The 27994-nt window shown below is 44.4% G+C and overlaps 1 protein-coding gene across 1 annotated transcript; it reads left to right on the forward strand.

Moving 5' to 3' along the window:
- Positions 1-21: 21 nt before the first annotated feature.
- slf1 (SMC5/6 complex localization factor 1) lies at positions 22-27983 on the forward strand. The gene is made up of 18 exons (XM_076104369.1): positions 22-225; positions 616-727; positions 1308-1386; positions 1560-1785; positions 1896-2049; positions 2336-2464; positions 2602-2667; positions 3178-3324; positions 3544-3713; positions 3915-4049; positions 4430-4583; positions 4729-4897; positions 5167-5312; positions 6033-6142; positions 9453-9532; positions 13945-14037; positions 15300-15482; positions 27036-27983. Exons 2-18 carry the CDS (start codon positions 617-619, stop codon positions 27530-27532), a joined length of 2649 nt encoding a protein of 882 aa, XP_075960484.1. The 5' UTR covers positions 22-225; position 616; the 3' UTR covers positions 27533-27983.
- Positions 27984-27994: the final 11 nt, after the last annotated feature.

Below are 27994 nucleotides of genomic sequence, written 5' to 3' on the forward strand. Positions count from 1 at the left end.
GTTATATGCCGTGAATCTGTCAACAGATGACGGTCGGGCGGTGAATTTGCCTCACGATCTAGTATATCCCACTTTTATTAACACTACTGAGCAAAGTCGATCATATTTTTGGAAGAAGCAGCCAATCGCTGATACAAAACACTGCTCGCGACATTGGATGTCGGGTGTCACAGTTTTGGCGCGCCTGTGTACGTACTGTGAGTGATCATCAGTGGAATGAGGAAGGTATACCATCAACCAGCTGTGTTTAGACTTTAAAGTGTATCCTGGTGATTTTTGGTACTTGAGTCAACCCTGACACTGTGACGGTACAAGTCTATCACAAGCTATTCATATAGGACACCGTTTTAATTGACCCATATTGTTATGTTCGTGTGCAAGTAACTTCCCGATCTTGTAACCAGTATTTGGCAAGTGCAATGCCCACTATTTCACCATACGTCATTAAGTTCAGGCAATATAATTTGTCCCCTTCCTGTATTAACTTGCAGAAAATCCAAGTCATCGAGTCAAAACAAGAGTTGCAGCATTGTGTTCTCCAGTGAATGTAGTGTAATTAATGTGCATGCTGCAGATTTTCGCCTCATTTTGTCCCACCTTCATTCTCGCCGTCAGGATGGCGAGCTGCACGCACGTTTTCCAGATCTCTGGGATCAAGACCCAAGATAAGAAGAGAGTTTTGGTCCAGATCATCCAGCGGCTGGGTGGAAAATACATCGGCGGCTCAGTGAGTTTTGCACAACCAAGGCTATAAAATAGTTTGGCAAAAGGCCTTCAACTTATGAAAACATTCCTATTTTCCTGATGAAAAGTGAATCCAACTGAACTGAATCCAAGGAATGTTCTGTCAATCCGTTGAACGAAGGACTTGTCTAACCACAGTCCGGCATTAGGCCTTTCTAATTCCAATCCTCCTGTGTGTTCGGATGGCAGCAGTTCATTATAATACAGTACTAACTGTAAATCAGACAGTGGTGCTGAACTGCATTCATTTACAGGGACAGTATTGTATGCATCATCCGTTAACTATATATGTGTATGTATATTGTGTGTATGTAATGTATAAATATCCCCTTCTCTGTAGTAGTTTAAGTCCTGCTATTGCTGTGTTAGTCTCACAGGATTAGGAGACAGTTTGATATTATTATTAATCCATTTACGTCATGATGATCACACTGCGTTGTTTTAAAGCCCCACCTACAGGAATATCGTTGATCTATTACATGTAAAAAAAACTAGGTCTGGTCGTCTGCCATTTGTTGTTGTCTGTTACACGTCATTAGACTGATTCGGTGATCATCTTCTAGGTCTATCAGCAGGACTCCACCCATCTCATAATCCCTCAGGTTTTGTCCAGCGAGAAGTTTTTGGCAGCCTGTGCTGCAGGTCAGTCACTCTGATTATTATTAATGCTGAAAAATAATGAATATCTGATCACCCTGACTATATCAAGGCTGCTTGTCTAACCGAACTACCTCCAATGCTTCACCTGCAGCTCTCCTTTTTTTTTCAAGTCTCAAGATTGACACAACACCACTGTTCTCTCGTTCCCCTCCCAGGAAAGTGGGTTGTGACTCCAGAGTATGTGCTGGACAGTTTTAAGAATGGTTCCTGGCTCACAGAGGGACCCTATGAAATTGCCATTACCACAGGCGTCGCGTCTTCCGTCTACCCTGTCAGGCAGTGGAGGGAGAAGGTGGCCAGTGGGAGGGTGACCGGGGCCTTCCAGGGCTGGAGGGTTCTCCTGATGGTCCAAGAGCCCACCCGCAGGGCCATGTTCAAACGGTAAGCTGTTACTCAAACATACTTTAATGCATATCGCAACAATCCATCCGTATATGAATAAAATGTTGCAGAGTCTGATGCTAGATGAGTCCTACTTTAATATTTCCCAGGCTCCTGAAAGCAGGCCGGGCCAAAGTATACCACAGCCCTCCTCCCACTCATGCCTCCGTCACTCATGTCATGGCTAAACCCGTCACAGAGGACTCGAAGTCCCACAATGCTCCTTGCTACCCTGTAAGCCACATTGTCCAGCACCTCTTTGGGGTAAGTCACACTAATGTATGTAAAATATATGGTCTTCATTTATTATCTAGCTTCATCATGTTGCACTAATTTCATTTTACCATTCAATCTTTTATATTAAATGTGGTCCTCAGTGTTATTTACAGTGAATTCTCAAGTCTTAAAGGCTTGTATTTGACTTTGGATTGGTTGCTCAGACCGATTACTTTAACGATTTTAAATTAAAGCTTTATTTAAATGTAAGAATATTGACTTGAGAATGTTGTTCAGACGTCTAAAACTGTCCGCCGTTTTCTTCCTTTGGCAGAGCAATTGTGTGGATATGAAGTTCAACATAACGAATGATGATCCAGCAGAGACAACAGAGGACAGTTTTGTTGATGTGGACTTCTCTAAGCTGGAGACAGAGCTCCGGGACTATGTCATCAAACAGGAGGTGTGTATGTGTTTGTTTTGTGTGTGTGTGCATGTTGCAGAGAAGCTCTTCGTTGGTCTACATTCTGCCTACCTGAATTGCCTTTTGTCCCCAGTGTTGTATGTTTTCTCCAGTGTTAATAGGGTCTTTTGCTTTAGGGCCGGCCGAGACTGTGCCTCCTTGAATTTCTGGGTTACCATGACCCGTACCGGCCACAGTCCCAGGTAGACAAGCGCACACACACACACACCCGCCTCCCCCACCCTTGTTCACTGTCATACATCTCTAAAATAACTATGTGTTTCATCAGGAAGATCAGGTCATTCAATTTCCTTTATGTCATACATTTCAATGGAAAGTGACATCTAGAGCAAGGGCGCATCATACTCGGGTCACCAATTTAACCACCACTGTCAGCTGATCTGAGAGTTGTGATTGGCAGGCCTATTAACAATACTCTCCACTGTCGTGTCCATACATTACCCAAGTGGATCGCCATCAGATTGCTATTATAAGTGCTTATGTGTTTCCATTCTGTACTTTCTGAATCCATATGCTATTTGCCGGTAACAGACAGTCAGAAATGACCTCCAGGAACTTTTGATGCCCATTCACTTCCTACTTCCATTACCCTTCTGCCCTCCTCTCTCCGCCGGCCGTCTCTTTGAGTGCAATGTGTTCTCCTCCTTTCCATACTCCTCTTACCTTTCATCATTGTTCTTTTATTCCACCAGGCTACAGAAACGGACTTCAGCAACGTTGGTAGTATGATAGAGTGTGGCCTCTTCACCGAAGCCTTGGACTCAATCAGAAGTGCTATGTTCCCGGGCCTGCTGCCACCAGCGCCATACCTGGTCTCCCTCTTAGAATACGCACAGCAGGTAAGACCAGAATTACCAGACTGCAGAAATTCCCCCCTGCTGCTGCTGCATGCACCTCAGGGACTGCATCAAAGTATAACCAGTTTCATTACATTTTTCGAATTCTGGTCGCTTTTTTTATTACTGCTATTAGACTAAAGTGTAATTTAACATTTTTATTGAACATCCCAATATCCAAAACACTCAATCTGCAATTGTTGTCTGTTCCTTTTGTCACAGGGAAACGCCACATCTGTCTTCATGAGAAACTTCCAGCAGGTCATGTATAACCTGCTTGTCACCAACCCTCCCTGGCTGGCTCCCAGCAAAGTGAAGAAATATTTTGCCCAGGTGTTGCAGTGTCCTCGGTGTAAAACAGGCTCGTGGCCTTTTCTAGAGACCGCCATCAGGTAAAGCTCATATCACATGAGATTCCCTGTCAAGTTATTCTATTTGCATTTGAAATGTTAGGAATCAGACACTTGAACCCTCTTTTCCAATAATGGAACTTGCATTGAGTATTAAATATTCATTTGTGACATTTGTTGAAAATGCAATACAATTACTTTCTCATATATTTTCTGTTTCTCCATATTTGTGTATTCCTTCAGCTACTGCCTGTCTAGTGAGGTCACTTGTCACCCGCTCCCTGGACCTGCCCTGCCAAGACTGTTACATTTCCATAGTGACCTCCTGGCATTTTTCCTCAAGCTTTTCCAGGGGGAGCTCCACTCTGTCACCGCCGGGTAACGTTGATATATCCAGTGTGGGAGATGGGGCGGGGCTGTTCACCGACGAAGCGTTTAATCCTTCCTGCATGGACAGAGTTGTGAGGGTGTTTTCCCACAAATGGCGCACTAACATTAAGGTGGAAACTGATATGTTGATTCATGTGAACTTATTTTTAGGATTTAGGAACAAGCTTTGAATAAGACTAGACGTGTAGTATTTTTCAGTTTGCAGTTGCCTGTATTTATTTGAAAAGCCTTAAGTCGGCAACTATTTGCTGTCACTTACAAAACTAAACTGCATGTTGTGTTGACTGCACGTTGGATCAAATGTTAATGCAACTCCTTTTGTTAGAATAAATGATTGTTACATTTAACAGTCTCTTCATTCTGCTCAGGGGTTTTGTGCTGCCTGAGGCAGCAGGAGTCTCTCAGGCTTCAGCATCAGGATCTTTGCTGTATGGAACCTTCTGGACCGTGTGGGAGCGCTCCACGCTGTTGTCCCGAGCTGTGAAACGACTAACCCACCTCTTGGTACAGGCTGTCATTGAGGTAAATACTGTGGAACTCACATGTCATTGGATGGTGTGTTACATCAGCCAAGATAATCACCAATTGGGTCAGATGTTTGATCGGACCAGAAAATCAAATTCACTCCTACTCTTGACGCGTGCTAACTTGTTTATCGTCCCCGAAGGACTACGCTGAGAGGGATGAGAGGCAGAAGCTGCATCTGGCTGACACTCTGCTGGACCTCCTGTCTGTGTTGGTGGAGTTCTGGTGTCAGCAGCACTTCAAGCTGAACCAGAACCTGGTGGAAAAGGGCCTAAAAGACCTAGCAGAGCACTTTGCTGTCATCAGCCAGGGTATGGAACAAAAATAGAAAAAGCCTTACATTCATACACGACAGTATGTGACCAATTATGTAGTACAAATGTTAGAAATACTGCACCGGGTGTGCGATGAAATACATAGTTTACAAGTAATTCAATCACAATATTTAGCAGAATAATTACCATTATATCTTTTGGTATTTAGAAAAAATAATACACTAGTGCGACACTTTTTCTTTTTCTTTCAATCCATCACTGACAGTATCGTATCTGACCTGTTTTCCCTCGGTTCTGTCCTGAAGATGTATCTCCGGAGGTTCTGGCAGAGCTGGTTGTCAGGATTCGCTCTACCAGACTTAAGTTGATGATGGCAGATGCCATATTTAGGAGTCTTTGCTGCAGAAGTGGATTCACAGTTGGAGATGAACCCCTCTCTTTTAAGAAAATGGTTTGTTGACTTGTGTGTGTGTGTGTGTGTGTGTGTTTGTTTCTTGTTCTTCACTCAATTTCCCATTACCTACTCACAGGAAACCTTATCAGTCCTGTATTCATTTTGTCATTGGCAGGTTTTGTAATAATTTTAGGCATGCGCCTCTTACTTGTGTCAATCATATCAGTCATGTGCTGCTTAGTTTTGTAAGTCATGAAGACATTGAGTGGCATTTTGTAAAATGTAAGTTTAGAGAGTTCAGTTGGCAGCCGTTTTTCGGTTCATATACTGGAAAAAAACCTTTTTGATTTTAAAGTGTATTACAATTCTGATAAAACTACACACACATATACACACACACACCAATGTTTGTAAAACACAGAAAATACTAAAGTAATTAAAGAAACTAACAGCATTACTGATTTTAATATTCTTTGATCAATATGCCGCTTTTAGTTATTCCGATTTATTTTTCTGCTTTGCTCTTGTGTTACCATAAAAAGGAATAAAACACAGATGTTCTGCAGTTAACTTTGCAGTGTAAATATTGATATAGATTATATTACAGTTCTCTGTCACTGACAAAAAGATGGCGGATGTAGTCTAACCATCGTATTACCTTGCAGTAGAACATCTGGTTGATGTCTTTGTGCCTCTTCAGTCCCATAAAGACACAAGCATCCATTTGCACTGTAAAGGCAATGTCTAACCTTGTGTGTGTATGTGTGTTTCTGACAGGTGCTGTCCTACATGCCTGCTCTGGAAAATTTAGCTCAGAGTCCCACCGGCGCTCGCCTCAGGACCGGACCCACCTCCCACAGCTGCACCAGCCGGGGGACCGGCTGCAGGTCAGATACACACAGCTGTCCGTCTATACCACTGTTCATCTCTCAGGGCACATTTTCATAAGAGCCTGAGGCAGAACATTGTGAAGACATACATGCAGAGGACGGCGCTGCACACGGGCCAATAGTTTAGATTGGACTTTACACTTTAGACCCTGCAGGTGCTTTCTCATTTCGGTGCCTTATTTTAGACTACATTTTAAACTACCAAACCCTATGTAAGTTAACACCGTGAGCATTTGCACTTTCACTATTGCTTAACCTTTTTAAAACTGTATCAAAACTATCAAATCTATCATTGTGGTTTGTTGCTTTCCCAAAAGTCCCTTAAAGGCACAGTGCACATTTAAGTGTATTTAAACCAGCTGCATCTGTCTTTCATTTATTTTTGGATTTTTCTTAGCTTGTGTGTGTCTAAAATAGCAGAACTAGTCAACCAGCAGTCTACTGTGCCTCCATTGTCAGGTTTCCACTCATACATTTAAAGGCAAAACAGGGGGGAAATGTACGGACCCGATGAGAAATGTGAGTGAAAAGGAACAAAGGAACACCTGGAGAGAGGATGAAAGTGTGTGTGGGTGGGTGGGTGGGTTGGGGTGAGAAGCAGAGATGCATGAATGAAGGGACTAAGGGAAAGCTGGAGAGAGGCAAATGGAGGTCAGACGGAGCGTGAGGAGTTGGCATGTGATGGGTCATGCCCAGGTCTGATCCTATCAGTGTGTGCTGGCTGAAAGGAGGGGTGCATAGGGAGGTTAGACCCTCTCATCTCACACACACACACACACACACGCACACAGTCCTGAGTTTGATTTGGACAGGAAGCCGACAGATAGACAGACTAGGATATCCCATCAGGCCTTTGTGTCTACCCTTACGACCACCAGCGCTCAGCCTTCACCATCCCCCCCCCCCCCCTTCTTCACCTCTCTTGATCTACACTCGCATACTCACATACTAAGTCCCTCTCTGAATGCAAACACACACACTCTCCATGCTTGGTATCAGACATCTGCTCCTCCACCAGCAGGTAGTTGGCCTGGGGAAGGGGAGGAGCCACCAGGGAGCAAGTTCATGCGAGGGCTACTGGTTCATGTGTTGACCCGATCCCCTCTTCCCTCCATCACGGCTTTCTGCTCTTTCTGCTTTCTGCTTTCCAGGGTTTAGTTTGTTTTGACATATACATGAGAGGAACTGAATAAAACGAGGAACGCAATCTGTGCGGATGAGATAAAGAAATGCCAAAGGGCATGTAAAATCATTTGACCCTGAAAGAAAGAATGAAATCAGAATGACAAAGCCTGTGATGAATTGAGAACAGAAACCAAAAGGAAATCTTGTTTCCTCATTTTTCACGCTTGAATGTCTGATATTCTACATACTTTCAGTGATGTTGACACTCTTAATCAATTAACGCATCTTTTGTTGACGAATTTAAGAGTCTGGCACACTCCTCAATTTCTAAGCATTTACAATGCACTTCTCTATGTTGCCGGAGCTGCTATGACTCAATCAAATCATTTAAATATTCTATATAAAGAACTCAACTATATTTGTTGTTAGAGCACTTGTCAGTAATTCACAGTCCTTAACAGGATAAGACAACATTTGGAAAAAAAAAGCTGATTTTTCAATAATACGAATGTGACTGCGGTGTTTCAATATAGAAGCTTTGAGTTTTTGGTCTTTTCAAACTGTCGGTAGAACACGAGACAAAATCCGAGCAAGATGTTTGGTATTGGATTCATGAAAAAGAGCAGGAGCAGGTCATAGAGGTTGAGAGGAGCCACATGACCCCTTTATCGTTCATCTCTGGCTGTTAGAACGCATTAGGCTGTTTTGCTGTGACTTGAGGCCACTGTGGTGTGTGAGATGGCGAGTGTGCTTCTTCTGCACCAACAGACAGGCAGGCATTTGAGCACGCGTCCCAGCCATACCAAGCTGACAGACCGCCTACTTAGATGGCCGTTTGACTTGCCTGCTGGGCAGTGAGTGCCTTTAGCAGAATGGGAGCTGTAATTACACTAAATCTTCTCCTGCTGGCTTAATCAAGCTCTGCGTACTGCTGTTATCTTTCCAAAGCGTTGGAACTATTACTTTGCCTTCTTCTCTTCTGACCGGACCTGAACATACTCGATAATCAGCTGGATTCAAGAAAAGCCTGCAACTACATCAGCTCCACAGATAAAAGGGACATGTTTTTGTTTTTGCTATCGACATGCACTTCCCCATTACTTCCAGTATTTCTCACAAGTTTCTTGAGACTCTGCCTCCAAGGGAACGTGCCGCCCCAGGCCCAGCATTGATAGCCGGGCCACTGACAGCATGCTGGCTTCCTAAAGTAGACCACGAGGGAAGGAGAGACCGGGGCGTGTACAAGCCAAGTACTGTCAACCGCCACTGCTGCCAGCCTATATGGACAGGGGACACTTGGGTGAAGTAGTTTGAGATAAGAAGTGGTATGCCCTTATACCAGACACTCTTATGGACTCTTTCAAACACACACAGAGCTCATCTCATCTCTTCTCAGCCGTGTCCCTGCTAATAACAAGCAACGTGACAGGACGTGTGTTTCCTCCTCGCTGCTGGGAGCTCCTTCCTGGCTACTGAACAAGCCAATTACCAAGGAACAAGCCTCTTCCCTGTAATACGGATGGCACTCCGCTTCAATGCAGCGCACGCGCACATGCACAGCCGTATACACTCCAGACACCTGTCAGACTTCATGCAGGCAGATCTTCCATACCCACTCACAGGGCTAGTGACAGCCCACAGCTATTAGCACGCCACTACTTTGAAGAGGCTTCACTTTCTTTTACTAGTTATTCCTCCTAATGTGCTTGCTCACATCGGATTCTCCGTCTCTACGTTTGAGGCGTTAAGTGGGAGGAAAAGTGCTTTGGAGACGGGAATGGAGGATTGGGCGTGTGTGTGTGTGTGTGTGTGTGTGTGTGTGTGTGTGTGTGTGTGTGTGTGTGTGTGTGTGTGTGTGTGTGTGTGTGTGTGTGTGTGTGTGTGTGTGTGTGTGTGTGTGTGTGTGTGTGTGTGTGTGTGTGTGTGTGTGTGTGTGTGGCCAACACAGAAGGGGGTTTGACAGATATTGTCAGATTTCATATATAAAATGATGCAACGCCACGAGGGATTCCTTTGCTAATGGCACTTTTCACAGTACAGTAATGCCCGTTCCACTTTCTGTACCACTAGGTCTCCGCGCTGTCATGCTGGTCAGTCATTGAAACTTTGGACGTGTGTATGTAAATGCACATACATGCATATTTTCCTCATAACACCCTTTGGCCATGTCCTCTCCACACAGTGCTCGGAGCTCTTCGGTGAATGAAACAAGCACGGAGAAAGAGAACATCCCCAGGGGTTTGAACAGAGTCAACGCAGCAGGTACGGCACATACATACACACACACACACACACACACACACCGCTGCTTGACAATATCGCTGCAGATTTGCAGGGATCGGACTTTTAATGGACTGATGCACTGCACTAGGTCATCAGTAAAGAGGCACATGATAGCTCTGTCATCACTTTCAGTTTAATGAAGAGCACATAATGTATGGAGTGAGTGATTGATTTGCATCGGACGCCGCTTCCATCTAGTCAGCTGTAAAGGCAACTCGGCTGCATAATTGGCGTGTGTGTGCCGGGCAGAGTTTGGTCCGTATTCCGCCTCCTCCTCCACTTGTTCTGTTCGCATTGAAATTCATGGCTGCGCTGTTTTGTTTTGCTTTTTTTTCCCCTCATGTCTTATTCACCTTTTTAAAAAAAGTAATAGATAAATAAATAAATGTCGCAGACAGAAATAATGGCTTCCTCATACAATAACACATATTAGTACGCACAATGTGCCTCAGATCTCAATTTTAGGGATATTAAATGCCGCAATTAGGGTAGAGCTACAGATACGGCGGCTGCACTGGTGGAACTTCCTGCAATTAGAGGCATGGCACTGTGTGTGAACTCTTTAAGGTGTCAGAGCTCATATCTCCCCCCTCCACCTGATCAGAAAGGCCCTGTGCCGGTGCAAAGGAGGGAGTGGGGGGGGGGGGAGGAGGGCGGAGGCAGGAGACTCAAGGCTGTTGGCATGTGTTGTTTTTCCACTACGTGATCTCTATACCGATGCGGTCGGCATTAATTTTTGATGAACCATCGGCACAGCATCCTCTCCTCTCGCCCTCTCATCCCATCCCATTCTCTCTCTCGCTCCCTTCCTCTCTTTCTCTCTCAGGCTTCTTCCCCCCCACATACGTAAGCTTGCTTTCTTATATGCTGCACTTCTTTGCTTTGGAGCATCTGTCTCGCCTCCTGGAACCTCAGTATCTTTGTCAAAGTAGCTGAGGAGGGGTTGAGGGATTTGGGATGAACTTCTCTTTTTTTTTTTTTTTTTTCAGTTCCGTATCTCCTTCTGGAGGCTCTGCCGAGATTTCATTCTAAATCAGTCTGAATATACTGTATGGAGATTGTCAAACAACAACTGCTGTCTTTTTTTGGTCGCTTGAAATCCGTTTGCTTTTAGCTTTCTGAAACGAGCTATTATTGTACTAGTCAACATCCACGCAGCATAGTTCAAACGCTAGGTTCTTTGTACTTGGGAATGCGAAGGTACTCCAGGTTACCAGCAATCAACAACAACTTTGTAAAAAAGTTGCTGCTTTACAAAATGATCAAAGTGTAATTATGTTCTATGCTCAACACAGTCAGGGCATCTTCTATTCGTTTTGAAAAAGGTTTAAGTTGTCCCATACCTAACAGGTGCTTTTTCATACATATTAGTACATGGAGTTTGGTAACCTTATGTACTTCTCACCTAACACCTGAGTGGAGGTCTGATCATCCCAAGCACACTGTCACTGAACTACTTGACTCTTATCTTGGTCAGTAGGGCTATCTGGAGTTGCATTGGGCGAGACTGGAACATAAACTACTTCAGGAGTGTGACGGTGCAGATTGGGCAGTAAAAACTCATTGATGTCGATGTAATTGCTCAGTCTATTTTATGATCGGGTTTTTCTAGCCAGTGATTTTGTCGTGAATATTGATTCAGATCTGTAGCTCGTCAGTCACAGCATTCCTACTGCACCTTTTATATGCCTTCATTAAAAAATATGTTTGGACCATAGAGTGACAAAAAGATGACGGAGGCAAAAGATTTTTGTGAGCCTTTGCTTGAACATTACTTTTTGTTTTATTTGTTCATTTGGCAGACAGCTTTGTCCAACGCAACGGAAAATCCAAGCCAGTGGATTTCCTTACTATCGTTTTTAACAGACGCTCTGTGTTTGTGTCCTATTACTTCCTGTTGGCACAAAGGGGCTCCGTTGCTGTTTTTTGACTTATTAAATGGAGGTATCCAAAAATAAAATCTTCACCAATTTAATGTAAAATGATAGGCACTTACGTTAATGCCGGTAAAAAAAAAAAATGGAGGCGCTGCAGTAATCTCGATTTGGAGGATTTGAACGTGTGACTCTCAGAGCCAGCGACAGCAGTCTTCAAATAGTTTTAAATATATCCAATAACTAGCACTGAATACCGTTTTATAACACGTTTCTTACAAATAGCATTGTTACTGGCTTCCAGCAGCCTTTTTCGTTCCAGGGATCAGTGGGCCAAGTGACACTTTAGAGGAGTGTAGCAAGCAGACTGAGGGATATAAAGAGCAACACATACATTTAACTTTTCTATTAAAGTGTGAAACAGGGGATTTATAGAAAAGGACAGGCGGATTTATCCTTTCCGTGCTTGTAAATGCTGAGCATGCAATTACCCCTATAATAGAGGCGTTGTGTCCAAATTGGAGCCATTAAAGTGATTTAACAGTGCGTGGATTGGCCCTGGCATTTGCGAGGATGTGTACACATGGGGTGTAGTGGAATGGATGTTTTATCACAGCGTTTTAGAGCGCGGTAATAGCAGAGCAGCCCATGTAGAACACTGACGTGCCGCACTGTACAGCTTACTCATTTGGGACTGTATTTTTGGACTGGGCTCCAGCCTCCGTGTGGGTGTTGTTGATTTTTAGATTGGAAATATCGGTTTGCTTCAGGGATTGACATCTTCTGGTTTCTGGCGCCGATACTTTACAATCACCAGTGCTTTCTGATGTTACCTTTGCAAATAAGTGCACTTTTACATGCAAGTTAAAACTAATTATACAGTGACCTATTTGCAGAATGAATACCGCCATAGAATAGGGAGTTATTTTCGCACTGGATCGTGACCCTAATGTTCTTTTTGAGTCTTTTTGATTTCCGTCATTTGTATTTTATGGAGTTGCATATCAAAATTAAATCGACGCGATCTGACGGAGTGCTTGAAATTAGTTGCAGTCTGCTTCATTGTGTGATCTCACTGTGGGAACACACAAAGTGGTTGTTTTTTTGAATTTTTACAGCAATGAAATGACTTATTTTGTGGCTTTTCGAGTCTCTTCAGTTGACATTGGCTGTTCTAAACCTCGAACAGCTTCATATAATATGATTATTATATGAAGCTTTCTAAAACTATTCCAGAAATGTGTAGAGAAATATGATGATACACTGTAGGGCTGTTTCTGAACTGGACATGATCTTTTACCTTCTTTCTGTTTGTTAGGTTTTGCGTCACGTTTCTTGGGAGAACATAAATGTTACTTTTTAATAATCAGTCGTAGCATTTTCCTGTGTTCTTTTCCCTCTCCGCTCTTCAAGCTCTTTACTACCGGTGGATGACATTTAATGCGTCTTCTGCAACCTCAAAGACACCTGCTGGAAGAAAGGAATTCCTCCGAATGAATAGGATCCAGGGTTCACAATATTTCCCCTATATGCTTTGAAATGCTGGAAACCCTTTCACTCTGTTCACTGCTTCTTCTTTCTTGCCCCACTGTTTCCTCCCTCCCTCTCCTTTCTGCCCCAGTCCGTGCGCGCTGGACTGGAGCCCCTGTACAGGCGAGGCGTCCTGGGGAGAGCTAGTAAAGCATTTATTATGGGCTTTTCATACTGGCAAGCACAGAGCCACTCATGCTTGGCCTTTAACTTCCCTCTGAAGTTCAGCCATACATGAAAAGAGGGGGCTGTGGCCCGCTAATATATTCCTGGTTTAATATTGTATCAGGAAAAAGTGAGGGACGGGTAAAGATGAGAGAAAGAGAGAAAAAAGGAAGAGGGGAGAAGAAAATTGTGTTTAAAAAAAATAAAAATGGAATCCTTGATTTTGTTTCCACGCCTGTTCACTGGTAGTTTGCTGATTAAATGTCACGTGGTGATACTCGCAATGCCCAGCGGAGCTTTTGAACTCTGGATCTGTGAAGAATCCTTTTTGGAGGCTTTGTGCGTGGGCTGTCTACCATAACTTCCTCTCAAGTAACAATATAGGGATGAGCGGACAGGAAGCGCCGCTACATTCTCGCCGCTACATTCATTTACTCGCCGACTGCCCCGATATTAACTTTGTTGGGCTCGGGGTGTTAGTGGATCTCTGTGTCTATAAAAGAGAAAAAGAGCGAAGCAAATTAGTCTCTCCATCTTTAATTTCTTTTTTTCTCCCATTTTTTTTCCCTTGAAAGATCTCCCCCCCTTTTCTCATCACTCTTCTTAAATCGCATCCTCATTGGCGGGTCGTACTTTTTTTAGGTCAGGTTTTTTCTTTTGGTGTTTGGGGACATTTCCGGGGTATTTTATTGGTGCGTTCACCATATGGAGAGGGACAATGGGCAGGACATCGGGGCACACCCTAAGTTTGGATTGCTCTCATCTCTTCCGCCTCTTCTCTCTTTTGGGTGTGTTTGTCCGTTGTGCGTGTCCCGGTCGAAGGAGAGACCCTCCTCCACAGAGCTTGCAAGAGGAACCAAGTGGAGACGGTGCTTCAGATCCTGTCGCTTCCTGGCACGGACGTCAACATTAAAGGTAAGACTTTCTCGCTTTCCCTATTCTCTGAAGCCTCCGTATCACCGTCATCTGACTCCACTCCCACTGTTTGCTATAGGGTTTCGAAAAGCGATTAACATTGGGGGGGGAAAAAAGATGTGAGGAGAAAAAAGAAGTGCGTATGCGTCATCAGTGAGGGTAACCTTTAGCTAAAATGTAAAGGGTGTGTCTAGAAAGATCTGGATGGGTTTGGCGGCTCAGATTTACAGCTTTACGTGACTTTGCTAAGTGAATTGAAAGCCTTTTGATATTTCAGAGTGACTTTCTTTTGTCCCTTTAGGTCAAATATAATGACTTCCCCTCCTTTTATGGAAATGTTATGCTGTTTCAAAGATTTCGCCGATTTTGTAATAGCCCTTTAATGGCAGCTAAATTGGCTTTCGTCTTGGTAGGGGCTTATGCAGGAGGCGATGTCTAAAATGTGATCAGGCAGAACTATGTGCAAAATCTTAAAATGACCGTTTCCATTGCAGTTGTCTCCCTGAACGAGGCCCGAGTTAACTGAGGAAGAACATTTTTGGTTGTCAGATAAAACGGATTCAACAGTTATGATGATCTCCAAATAGTCAAATTTTGATTATTTAGGACATGTCTATACATGACTGTTTTTAAGTTTGGACCAAAACGCTGTAAATCAGGATGGACTCAAGTGTTTTAATATTTCTTAGAAATGCTGATATGTCTAGGCGAGACGTACATAGGCGGTGATTTGTACTTGAAACCTCCAAACAATAACACATTCATAATAGCGACTCAATCTTTAGCAGCCGTAGTTCAGTCGTGTTAATGTCTTTTGTCTTAAGGCGATGCAATGGCGTCTTGTTAAGTTCTACCAATTTTAGCACAGTTTCTCCAGTTAGCCCCGCTGGCTTATTTGCTGCTGGAGTTGTTGGCTCCAAGAACTATCCAACAACAACTTAGCCGCAAGAGTTCGACCACTCATGCCACGAGACTCTTTACTTTTTCATCATGACACTCCAGTCATTCTCCGAATTGTCTAATACTGTAACATACTTTGAGAGATGTACATATCTATTCAACTGCTTGATACACAAAATTATTTTCCAAACATCACTATCTTCCATGAAAATTCTTGACAGAAAGCTTTTACATGGAAGAGATCTTTGTATTGTATATTTAAGTGTTTTAGCCACAAAACAATGATAAAAGGTGATGTGCTTGTGTGTGTGTGTGTGTGTGTGTGTGTGTGTGTGTGTGCTTGGTTTTTTCTGACCATGCAGACCATGCAGGCTGGACGCCTCTGCATGAAGCGTGCAACCATGGCAGCGCTGCGTGTGTGGAGGCTTTGCTACGTCACCGCCCCGCCCCTGTGCTAAATAACCAGGTGGGTGGAGTCAGCCCACTTCACGACGCTGTGCTAAACGGACACATGGACGTCGCCAAAATGCTACTGGAGCATGCAGGTGAGTGAACTTCCCCAATCCACCCAGAGACTCGGTGCTTTAGAGTGTGAGCTGACGTAAAGAATGACAAAAATAAGCGGTTTTATAACACTATTCAAAATGAATTTACCCCAATTTTATGTTTTTAATACCTAAATAATAGTAAAATATGATTATATTGCAAAGTAATATTTACTAGATTGGGCAAATTACAATAGGACAAAATGTGTCTTTAATTTCAGGTTAGTTAAAACTGTGACACTGATATTGGTCTTGGTGCTTTATTTTGTCTATATCATTACTCGGGGCAGGTTCAATTAAAAATTGCCACTCCAACTGTACGTTGCATGTATATATTTTCTAATGGGATTGGATACACTTAACTGTTTTTATAAGTCTTCATATAATCCATCTTCCTTGAAGCGATTCATTAAACCAAATGGTTCCCGTCACATTGATGGAATCGTATAATGTTAAAATAAAACACCTTTTAACTTGTCCGGCCAGAAGGCTGCCAAGAAGAGCTAATCTGTAGAATTAGCCGTTTAGCTAATGATTTGCTGCATGTCACTGCTGCTGTAGCCAAGACGAGCTTTCAATTTAATACAGCCAACAAATTCAGCGGCGCTTACTGACAGATTGAATGCTGCTTTCGACCTTATTAGCAGGGCCAGTTTTATCTTGACTGGCCTCCTGGTAGAGTGGGGGACCTGTTGATGGTGGGGGGCTTTTACAGGGACTCTGGATTTTACGCATCAAGTTCAGTTCATTCATCACACAGATAACTATTCCGCCTCTGTAGGCGGTCGTGTAATGTTCTCTGCGGCTCTGGAGGGGGCTTTACCGAGTCCCAAAAATATGACAATGTCATGAGGGTTAATTCGGCTTGGGCATGGAGACTGCGATTTTTTTGTAGCAGAAAGCCTTTGTTGGAGTCGTGGATGATCTAACCAAAGATGGTATTCATTTGCATTATGGGAAATGTAGGCTCTAGAGTTTATGGCGATTGATTCATGCTTAAGACTAAATGTTAGGATCTTTCTCTGGAATATCCCTTTAATGCTTTCACTTGGGTTATGTACAATTTTTGTATGTTATCCGAGGGAATATTACAGTTGCCTACAAAGCAAAAAGCATTATGGGCTGCAGACAAGACAAAGCAAATTGGTTCTAGACCCCAGAGGCCATCGCGGTTGTCTGCGTCTTCGCTGTATGACGTGTAGATCATCTATACCATCTTATCCTTCTGCCCCCACTGCTTGTCTTCATAATCCTCATGCAATCCTGCACTGCAGTGTCTGTCCAAACAGATTACCGCGTCACTTCATGAGATGTCTGTTAATGTCATCTTGACGAGATTAGAGGAGTCAGATTCCGCCGCTTGCGAAATTCACGCGCAGGTTTTTTTGTGGAAATGTGTCACAACACAACTAGTTTGTGTGTCGGCATGTTTGCATGCCACATACAGTCTGAGCTCAGGAGGGTTGAAGCGAGGGTGACGGGTGTCGGGAGCTCCGGAGAGGGTGGCGTCGCTGGTTGCGTGCAGCAGGTGGCAGAGTGAATGCGTTTGTGTTTTTGGGGAGGGCGGGGGAGGGCTGCCATTTGCCGGCATTGAACAAGTCTCTCATGTAACATACTGTACCTCTCTGCCTCTGCTCACCTCTCAGTTTGACTAATTATAGTTAATTTGATTCGAGTTTCCCATTAACACATGTACACATTCTGTCCTCAAAAAATAAATTAGACTGGGATTGTTTAGTCCCGGAGAGGAGACAAGAGAGCGCTCCATTTTTTTTATTTTTTTCCCTCCCTTCCTCAGTAACGAGAGGGAGAGACAATTAAAAGAGGTCAGATGAAGAAGCAGTAAAATTAGAAGATAAAGTGAGAGCGCGCGTGTGTGTCTGCAGCAAACGTCTGGCCTGCTGTCTCGGCCAGGGCTCTTCTTAGGGACCGAGCAGAACAACAGGAATTGAAATACTCTCAATTTGAAAACACCTGCAGGCTCGTACATTATACCTCTCGCTCTCACTCGCCCTCTCCTGACTGTTTGCTATTTCCTCACACCTTGATGGCGGGTTGTCTAAAGGCTACAGCGGGGAGCTGGTGAGGAGGAGGTCCTCTTGACTCTAGGCTACGCTGTCTCTGTTGGTCTCTTGTCCGTGATCTCCATCTGGTTGCCATGGAAACCATCAGTAGGCCTAGCATATTTTGTTTTTCCTCTTCTTTTAAGTCCTGGTTGTTGAATCTGGGAGGTTTGGGCTTCAGGGCTTTATCGTGGTTAGTTACCGTAAGCAGATTTATGTTGTTGTTCATTCCAGTTTCTACTCTAAACTCAGGACTTTTGTGCTTATGGCAGCATTTCTAACATCCATACATCAGACTACTTTTTACATTTTTTGGCCAGGGAGATGCGCTGCAACGTCCCATGGTAGGAAAACAGGCTAGTGGGCCAGATGCATTTCAATTCCTCTCTGTCTTTATGTATTGTATTCCTGTGTTTTAGCTTTCTTAGTGCCTGCTACCTCTCCTGACACTATATTTTCCACTGAGGCATTCACCCTGCTGTTTCCAACAGAAAGGCTGAACCTAGCTGCCAAGGTTCTGGTAGGCCAGAGAGGGCAACACTGACACTGGCACACCAACAAAGCCTTTATTTGGGAGTGATCTCACCCCTTTGTAAGCCTGTCTGCTGGGAGGCCTGGGCTCTTTTTTCAGGGGTGAATTGTAGGGGGGAAGAATGGATGGATCCCACCCCTACCCCCCTCTACCTCAGTCCCTCCAGGCTTATGGAGCTGGCAAGGAAAGGATGCCATGGCTGAGGGCAAGGCTGACTCTGCTCTCCTCCCCCCCCCTCCTCCCATTGCCCAAGGCCACCCCACATGACCCTGTGTGTGTGTGTGTGTGTGTTTGGCTCGTTTTTACACGGTATGGAAGTGTCCGTGGCTATATATTTTGGTGTATGTGCATGAATGCACAAATATTTTCTTGAATCTCAAATGCTGTAATGAGCGTATGCTGGCTTGTAATTAAGTATTTGTAAGTGTGTGCGTGTGTGTGTGTGTGTGTGTGTGTTTTCGCTGACGTTTCCCTGTGCCCCTTTCTCAGCTGGTAGGAGTGTTTAGATTTTGCAGGGTGGCCAGGGCAGCCGGTACCCCTGATTGGAATGGAAAATGACCCGGAGCCTTTAGCTGTGCAGTTCAGAGCTCTCACACACACACACACACACGCACAGTGGAGGCGTGTCAGTGAGCAAAGGGGGTGGAGAAATAAAGAAAAGAGCCTTTAAGCTGTCACCACTCGGCCCTGTGACCGTAATCGCTGATGGCATCTTCTCAATACAGCCCACCATGTTAGTAAGCACAGCAAGTCCACCTCGACTGGTAAACACATACACACACGCAGACTCATTTAGATGCTTGGAGGGGAACGAGTATAGCAGAAAGAATTTAGCAGGTGTGTGTAAAAGTGTTTTGTTTCTTGTCTAATTGTTTGGCTTGAGTCACGCAAGTTCAAAGAAGGCAAGAGAGTTGACTGCCTTCGCATTTTTGTGCATCTCTTGTACCCACACACAAACACACACACACACACACACACGGTCGGTTTATGCACAGCATCCCGCGGTCCCTGCAGATCTTAATGTGAGCGAGTGTTTGTGGAGCAGAAAGATGTCATTTGCTCAGTGGCACGGGAAACGCACAGTCCCCACGGGCCGCCGCCGACAGTCATGGTGTGTCTCTGTCAGCTTGTCTATCTCTGTCATAGATACACGCGCGCGCACAGGTAGCGCTTTAGACACACTTGGGCTTCCTCACTGTCAGCACGCTAAAGAAAGTTCATTCTGCTCGCTACTTATTTCCCTGTGGGTCCTGAACTGGCAACTGCGAAGAGCTGAGCACTCGTACCATTAGAGGCGAGGCTGTGTTTGGAGCCCTCGGCTTCACTCAGGTGTGTTCGTGTTTCAACTGCTGGTTTCTCCAGGCTATATTTCAAGGACTTTGCTCGCTGGGAATTTTTGAATAGATTCTCCTTCTTTCTCCTCTCTTCCTGCCTGTCTCTCTCTCGCCATCCCCCCCCCCCCCAACCTTTCTTTCTGTGTTTTGGGGTGGTTGCCAGGATTAAGTATAGAGCTCAATCCAACAGTCTCCCGGGTCGTTCCCCAACATGCTCCAAGAGGAGGGAGAGACTCCTGTTTTATACAGATGAGGACCATGGAGGACTAAAGGATAATTTAGCAATTTCTTTATCAATGGTTTCTTGATGGCTAGTTATGCCGTTTTATACTGTACACATGCCTTGCCCTTTTTCTCCTTTCGAAACTGCTGCAGCATTTGTTGAGCATGAATTCCACAGGGAGCTAGCTTCAGTGAGAAGGAAAGGGCAGAAGCCAAGGAACAATCATTGAAGTATTTTCATCTATTTTGCTGTCCTCTTTTGTCTACAAGGTTCAGCAGGAGTTTAATGTCATCTATTTATTCTTAAGGACTACATAACAATTAAGAGTGGTGAATTTGGTGTAAAGTGTCAAAAAGAAAAGTGTCATAAACATTCCCCTCCTTCCGCAAAGCCAAGTTTCAAGGTTTAATTCACTTCTTTTGTCGAGGCCATTGAAACAAAACTTGGTCACAAGACGGAGATGATTCGGTGATGATTCGGTGTTGTTGGCCATGAATATCTCTCTGTGTCTGCACTTTAGCCTTGAACTTAACTTAGCATACACTCCAATGGTAGAACTCCCCTAGCAGCAGTCGAGTGTGTTTGCTTTAGTCATTCTTTCAACAAGAAGCTAAACCCTGAAGCGTTTGCAGCCTGTTGTACTTTTAGTTTGGAGCAGCGGTAAGAATGGTGCGTACTGTGGGAGCAGTTAGGCGTTCAACAAGAATGTTAAGTGAGTCTGACGTTCCAAAGTTTAACTTTGCCATCACAATGTCAAATGTAAAGGCTTTATAAGAAACTGTCTGTTTTTAAAAGGTAAAGTCAAATTTGACAACAGTCTTACTGTGAGTGAAGCAAAAGCTTGTTTAAGACATCGATATGATTGAATCAGCGGACACATTTTCATAATAATCCTGTTTAGACAACTGTCCATTGATGACTTCTGGACTCAGGCCTATTAGATTTACCAAAAACAATGTTTAAAAGGGCTGTTGCTGTCAGTTATATTTATAAATAAATAAATAATGAATTCCACATTATTCATTGTGCATCAACGTTAATTATTATTAAAGTTATTCTCAGGCCGATGGTACTGTGTGCGCGCTGTCCCGGGTGCTGAAATGCAGTGAACGAGATCGATCGATGGACGGACAGCTGGGTATTTTATTTTAGGCCTGGTGTCGGTGGTCTATGTGTTAACATACAGTTTATTTTTATTTTATTTCTTTATAGGCCCATATTAGCAAATTCTTTTTTAGATCATTATTGCACATTTGTAGCAGTTTTTCGTTTCAATAAAAAGGAAAATTCTTGAAGTCCAATTGAAAAGCAAAGTGAAGAGCAATATTGGTAATTAATGGCCGCAAGTTTCAGAAAAGTTTGGCAGCTTGGCTTTTCATCGTCCCCTTCCGACGCCGTTTTAATGCACATGCTTACAGGGGCTCAAACCCAATGGCCACAAGGGAGTGCTCCTCGTGCAAAGACGCAATGGCAGCGGGGGTCTATACTCAGACACAAACCTGCTGTATATTTGACTGAGATTTGTTTCTCTCACTGACTAATCTCTATTAGCAGATTCTGCATTCATATACCAAACTTTGGTATCGAACGCATAGTGTTTTCCGTATGTAGTGACTAATCACGTTCGAGCAGTATTTGGTTGAATGCAGGTAAACCGCAAAAGAGGCAGAAGTCATAACTCATTGGCCGTAATGCAATTTCCAAACTCGCTGGTCTATCGATGATTTAGCTTTGCTTGTAAACTGGCTACTTGTGAAACAATCCGGTCGCACACGTCGTCTGTCAACTCCAACTCGAGTCTCTGATTTCAGGTTGCTAATGAGACTGTAAACAATGAGCAGCGCACGGAAAAGCTGGAGTCTTGGCCTGAATATCCGCTGGCTTCACTGGATCCCCAGAGAGGCTTATCTGTCGTCAGACCGATGGGTTCTGATATTGCTTACTGACTGACTGACTGAGTGACTGAATGTTGAAAAAAAAAAAAATTGATTCTCTCCCTTTTCTTCTGTGTGTGTGTGTGTGTGTGTGTGAGACAGATTGATACAGTGAGCCGGCCTGTACCTTTTAGTGACGCAATTTCTGTAACATACAGCAACTATTTGCTATGTAAAGATTTGCCTATACGGCGGTTACCGCTGATAACCCCGTCCCAACCCACAGCATCGTCCTCCACCCTCCGGTGTCCCCCCAGGTTAACACTGTTCGCTCAGTCAGCACTTTTGCTGTTGTTTGCACCGCTCATGCCGCTAGCGCCGTTAGCTGCTAACCACCTTTTGGTGCAGCCTCACAGAGCTGCTATAGCGTGACTGTAAACTCGCAGTTTTGCACCTCGCCTTGTCCTCTATCATCTGCACAAAACGTCTCTGCGTCTTGCCTTTGCACAGTGTGTGAAGTACGAAAAAAGGGCATTTTAAGTACAGGAAACTTAGCATTTATTTAACTAATCATTGCCACAAAAATAAAACCCAGTGGGTTAAATTTGGATGAAGTGACTGTGCCCATAAGAGCCATGCAGACGCTAAATTCTAAAATCACAGTCATGTTTAACAGTTGTTTATTCTATCTTTATCTGGCTCTAGTTCTCTGTGTTTTGAGTCTACTTCTATCAAATTAACTTCCAAATGGTCTGAATTTTTAAATGAAGTTGTGTGCATGTTAATTGCATCATAGGAAACTGTTTACTTGCTTGCACATGATGATTCAGTGCATGACATATTATGAGAGTTAACAGCTGATGGCAGTGATTAGCCTTTTCTGATTGAGGAGACCGGTTGAGAGTTCATTTAGGGCTCCACTCGGATTATTTGAGATGCTTATCGCTCACTGCTGATCAGCATCCAGTAAATCAAAGTCTATCTGATAACCCCTCTCGCTACAAGTGATGGAGCGGCAGGGGATTACACAAAGCTAGCAGTCGGTGCCCGTGCTTTTACATCCTACACCCTATCCTTATCGGCCCCACCTCTTCCGAAAGGCTGTGATCCAACTGTGCCGTACCAGGGACACGTTAATCAGACACAGCCTCTTAAGATGGCGCTCACCTGTGACTGAAAAGTCACAGCCCGTCTCCGGCTGTGATGTCATTAGTGGAATTAAAGCTCAATCCAAAAGGGAATATAACAGAGGCCACATGACCTATAATCATTATACAGAGAGAATGACACGACTGCTTCATCTGATGTAACCTCCACAGGCTTTTCCATCCCTGCTTTTTATACTCTGAATATCAAGGTAGAAAGGAGGAGAAATGTATCACTGAGCGTTCAGACACTGTTGCTGAAGCAGAGAGGGATTGTAGCATATTCACACGTCTGGCTGTTCTTTCTTTTTTCCCCTGCATCTGATGCCTCTCCGCTGGCTGCTTTGGTGCTTCACTTGGTTGGCCTTGTTGTTTTTGCTGTGGTTTCTAGTCGCTAGCTAGCAGCTCCCTGTGGATATGTGATGCCGTGCCCCTGGCTGCAGTTCACACACTCAGCCTGCCTCTCTTTTTCAGGCAGCGAGGGGAGAAAGAAAGAGAGAGAGAGAGGATGTTTACCATGCTGTGGAGCTGCTTGCTTCCCAGCTTGTCTGCCTCAGCCACAGCATCAGACCAGAGAGAGAGAGAGAGAGACATAGGGGGAGGGCGCACTGCATCTTTCTTCCCTTTCCTCCCCTCCCACCCTCTATTTGCGCCAATTTTCCCCTCCTCCACTCTCGCTTTTATATTTCTTGTCTTCGCCTGCCCTCTAAAGGCCAAAGGGCTTTGCGCTCCGTGTGTGTAGCAGGCAGACTGCATCTGGCTGGTGCATCAGGCAGTCGCTTATGCTCGGCATGTGAATTTCCTCCCTCTGCTGTAGCTTCGGAGCTGAGGTCTTAGCGGGGCTTTTTCACATCCGTGTACACGTGTGTGTACACACACACACACACACACACACAGGATGGTGTAATTACCCTGTGCTCCCATGTAATCCCCCAGGTGCTGTATTTATCTCTACTGCAGCATATCTGACACCAAGCACCAATACCTGGATTTACTTCAGTCGCTGTCCCTGCACCAAAACCATAACCATTCCACAGCCTCTAGTGACATACCTGTGTATGTCTGTGTGTGTGTGTGTGTGTATTACATTATAAAAGGCACGCGATGCTGTTTGTCTGTCATCCATTCTGAAAATGTGTAATTTAGCATTGGCTATGATTGTTGATGTCTGTATTAAGTGCAGTGGAGCATGAGAGCGTGTTTTTTTTTTATCCCAGGATGGATAACGAGTGATTCTCTTGTCCAGAGGGTGAACCATATAAGCAGAAACCCTGGAAAAGCAAAAGCACACAAGCGGATGCTCACTGGAAATAAAAGGGAGAAAGTCAAGCAGGGAAATATGCAAAACGTGACAAACACACCGAAACGCACAGTTAGCTTTCAGGCAGACAGATCTACAATCAAACACGCAGCCCGTACAGGCTTTCAGGCAAGCCGAGCCCAGGGCCGCGCTGCAGGGGCCCCCACACCAGTGTCATCCTTCTGGTTGGAGCCTGTCTGTCAGCCGGGTTTGACACAATGTCGTAGGGGGAATGCTAGAAAACTGCACTTCTCGATCTTGCATTTCTTTCTCTTGTGCCGATGATGTGCATCTTGTGTGTGAGCGCACAGAGCTGTGGCTGAGACACGGCAGAGGGACAGTCGTGTGTGTGGGATTGAGCATGAAAGCACTGAAGCACATTGCTGATGTTTTATTTCTGGTGGAGCTTTTGTTGCGGATAGTTTAATAGTCATTTCTAATATTCACAAGAGCAGAGTTTGTGGCTCACTGTGCATTGAAAGAAAAGAAACTACCTCAAAAATATTTCTACTGACAATACAGTTGTAATTGGGGCTGTGACTTGTAGTGTTGCTTTTTGCTTAAATTTACTCTATTTCTGTTAAACTTGCATATCGTTTTGGCTGCAACAAGCTATTTTCTTATGAAAGAAGAACATATTGAGTTTCATCTTGCTTAACAGATGCATGGAATTTATGCATTTTAAGAGAGACCGAGGGAAAAGCAATTCATGAATTTAGTTCATGCACATACTCTCTATGTACAGTATGTATTCCTTGCACATATTGGGGTATGTCAGTTGAAGTTTGCCCAGTGTTTCAGTTTAAATGTTCCTGTATTGTGCCCGCTGAAGAAAACAACTGCTTCAACATTGGAGGAGGAGAAATATTAAGGAGTGGGAGAATGAACCATGTTTTCCCCTTTTCTCCACATTTGGTGGAGACGGCACAGGGTGCTTGGGTTCGTAGCCCAGGCTTAAAGGCCCCTTGCAGAGCTAAGTTCAAGGCTGCTCCTTTCAAAGGAAGGCACAGAACATGATGAATTGTAAAGAAAAACAGCCTCAGTCTTCAAAAGCCATCCCATCTTTTTTTTTAGAGCTCATCCGGAAAAGGACAAAGATGGATTCATTTTCCAGCAGACATGATGTTGCGTGCTCCTGTGTGTCTGCATGGGGTGCTATGGTAGTGTTTTTTTTGTTTTTTTAAATCCACATTCTGGACCTGAAGCTCGCTATGTGTCACGCCATGGCCGGCTTCACATATTACAGCCTTTCCTACTGCAGCAGCGTAATAGCGAGGCGGCTTGTTGTAGAAACCTGGTGATTATGACCTGCTGTGAACAACCTCACTCTCTCACACACACACACACCACGTCGCTCTCCGTCTCCCTCCCCTCTGCCTCTTCTCTCGTGGCCACTTTGATCAAATCTGTGCTCTTACGTCCTTGACTGCTGCCCCCGATGCCTGACCCCTGCATTTGAAATTTCCCCGCTTATGTAAAAGTTTATGTAGATTAATGCCACAATTTATGCAGATTGAGTTTTTGCCACTCAGGCTTGAAGCACTAAAAGGTAGATGAGCGCTGACCTTCCCCGCTAACAGCTACGTGAGCTCTCACCGATTATCTCATAACTGCTACACACAGTGTTAGTTCAGTGGCAGACAGAGAGATGGAGGGCAATTTCACAATTCACATTGTTCCATTTTGAACTTTTTGTTTTAACGGTGTCATTTAAAACAAGGCTGTCTTTTTGTCAAAATGGCATTTGGGAGGTTAAATTAGTGTGGTTTATGTCACAATGCACACACACACGATTGTCCCTTCTTTAAAACAAAATGCTGCAGCCCCACAATGTCTGTCAAACAGAAACAACTGGCAGCAGTGGTATCAAGCAGCCCTCCGTGTGACACGCCGGGCCTCCACAGAGCCATAAACTGGTACGTGGCGGCAGCACTGCCGGGGTTGAACAGTCAAGTGCCATCAAGAGCAGTTTGCCATAGAAATGGATCCATCTAAAAGCAAACAAAGGGCTCACACTTGACTCGACCTGCTCCATGTAGGCTAAGTGCGCAGGGGCCTGTCTGACACTGGAAAATGGCTTTCAGCCTGAACAGACAAAGCGGAAGAGTGGTCGGTAAATGTCACTGTTGTAACTTGCCTGGCTTTGTAAGGGGGGGGGGGGGGGGGGGGGGAAGTGTTACATGTATAGGTATTTGTATTGTATGACTTTTAATATCGATCACAGTTGAGGTCTGTTGTGAGTTTGTAACCCCCAGTAGCTCTCTGTGTTAGTGTTGGTGATGAAAGCCTTGAGTGTTAGAGCATTACATTAAAAAAAAAAGGCCAACAGGAGAGCGAAGCCACCATCGGGTCACCAACCTTCTGCGCTTTTAACACAAACACAAAGTGACCCGCCACTCACACAGTTCAAAGTGTTATCTTATTTGAATATGATGCTGCAGCCTACAGTAGCTCGGCTGCAGGTCAGTGTGTCACGATGCCATCGCCGACGCCTCAACCGGCTGTACATTACACCCATTAAGCTCAGTTTCCAAAACTACACCTGGATTTACATTTAAAGTCCATTAGCAGTGATTTATGTGATGCCACTCAAAACAAGAGCACCTCCATCTCTGCATTCAATTTAGGAGGCAACTTAAAGATGAGCTTCAGTAAAGGGGGGGGGGGGGGGGTCAAAGAGTATTTAGTGTTTGCATTTAGATTTTCTGTTTTGTCATGGTGGTGTTGAAGGCCACATGCATGCACTCATACAACTGTATTCAATATGCACTTTTGTCTTACTTCCATAGAGGCATTGGCAGATCCTCTTAAAGGCACTTTAAGTCATTGTACAATGTTGTTGAAGTGTTTAGTGCCATCAGGACAAACTGAGTTTTGTTCTTAAAAAATACTTCCCCGTTAAAAGTATTTACAGGCAAACATTTGCAGTCACGCTTGTCGCAGGTTGTTTGACCCATGCCTACGATCTTGTCAAGAGCAATACATGTCATTGTGGGAGTAACTTGAGTCGTGATCGAAATGACTGTAGTCCAAGTCGGTAAGGGTTGTGTGATCTGATCCTGTATACCTCTGCCCCCTCCAGGCTCAGTTATCCTGCAGCAGAATGATGGACACGGGCGGACTGCACTGGATCTGGTCTCTGCAACAAGTCAGAGGGAGGAGCTCCTCCACAGCGCGCATGTGGGAGATTCCGCCCTGAGAAACAACTCGACTGAGGTCTTGAACGTGCCCCTCCTGGAGGCTGGATCCTCTCTGCTGGCACACCTCATTTTCTCCTACCAGCAAGAGAGGGGCCTACCCGGCCATGCGCAGCCCAGCGACAAGTCCCACAGCTTGGGCTACACGCTGCTCAGGGCCCTGGAGGCGCACTCCCACCAAACAGTGACTCTGGGCTGGACAGACCAGCGGGCGGTGAGGCTGGTGGAGGATGCAGAGACACTGCTGGAGCTGGGCAGAGGGAGTTACCTGGGCCAGGTGTCTCTCGCAGTGAAAGGGTGCAAAGGAGAGAATACACTGTTCCTGATGGAGATACTGGAGGACCTTAAGTCTCGGGGGGAAGCACTAGTGGCTGATCAATGAACACACTGAAATTAATTGAATGTGCAACCATTGATTGAATGCTATCAAAAGGGCATCTTTGTCAGTCATTTTCAATTGTTATATCATACAATTCGCCAAGGCCTAAAAATGTCTACACAGGCAACAATCATCTGTGAATGTAGGCCTCCAAAATAATGTGGCGTTCGCCCAAGCATGTGTTTTTGAAGTTAGCTGTATGTTCATTTATACAGAGAAACCTTTATAGCTGCACCGTGGATTGGATATAGTTCACTACCTTCTTTTATATTTCACAAATGGAACAATGTGTCTATGTTGAATAGTCTGAGTTGCATGTTTTTATGGCAACACAATCATTTCTATATAGACTGTTACTACCTCAAGTTGTTATTTTCAACAGCTACTTTTTCAATTTTTTTTTCACATTAACTATTTATAATAAAATAAATTAAAGTAACTTTTTTGTACACTCCATGTGCCAAG

This window comes from Anarhichas minor, unplaced genomic scaffold, assembly GCF_050575085.1.
Source record: "Anarhichas minor isolate MPS153535 unplaced genomic scaffold, ASM5057508v1 ptg000030l, whole genome shotgun sequence".
NCBI lineage: Eukaryota > Metazoa > Chordata > Actinopteri > Perciformes > Anarhichadidae > Anarhichas > Anarhichas minor.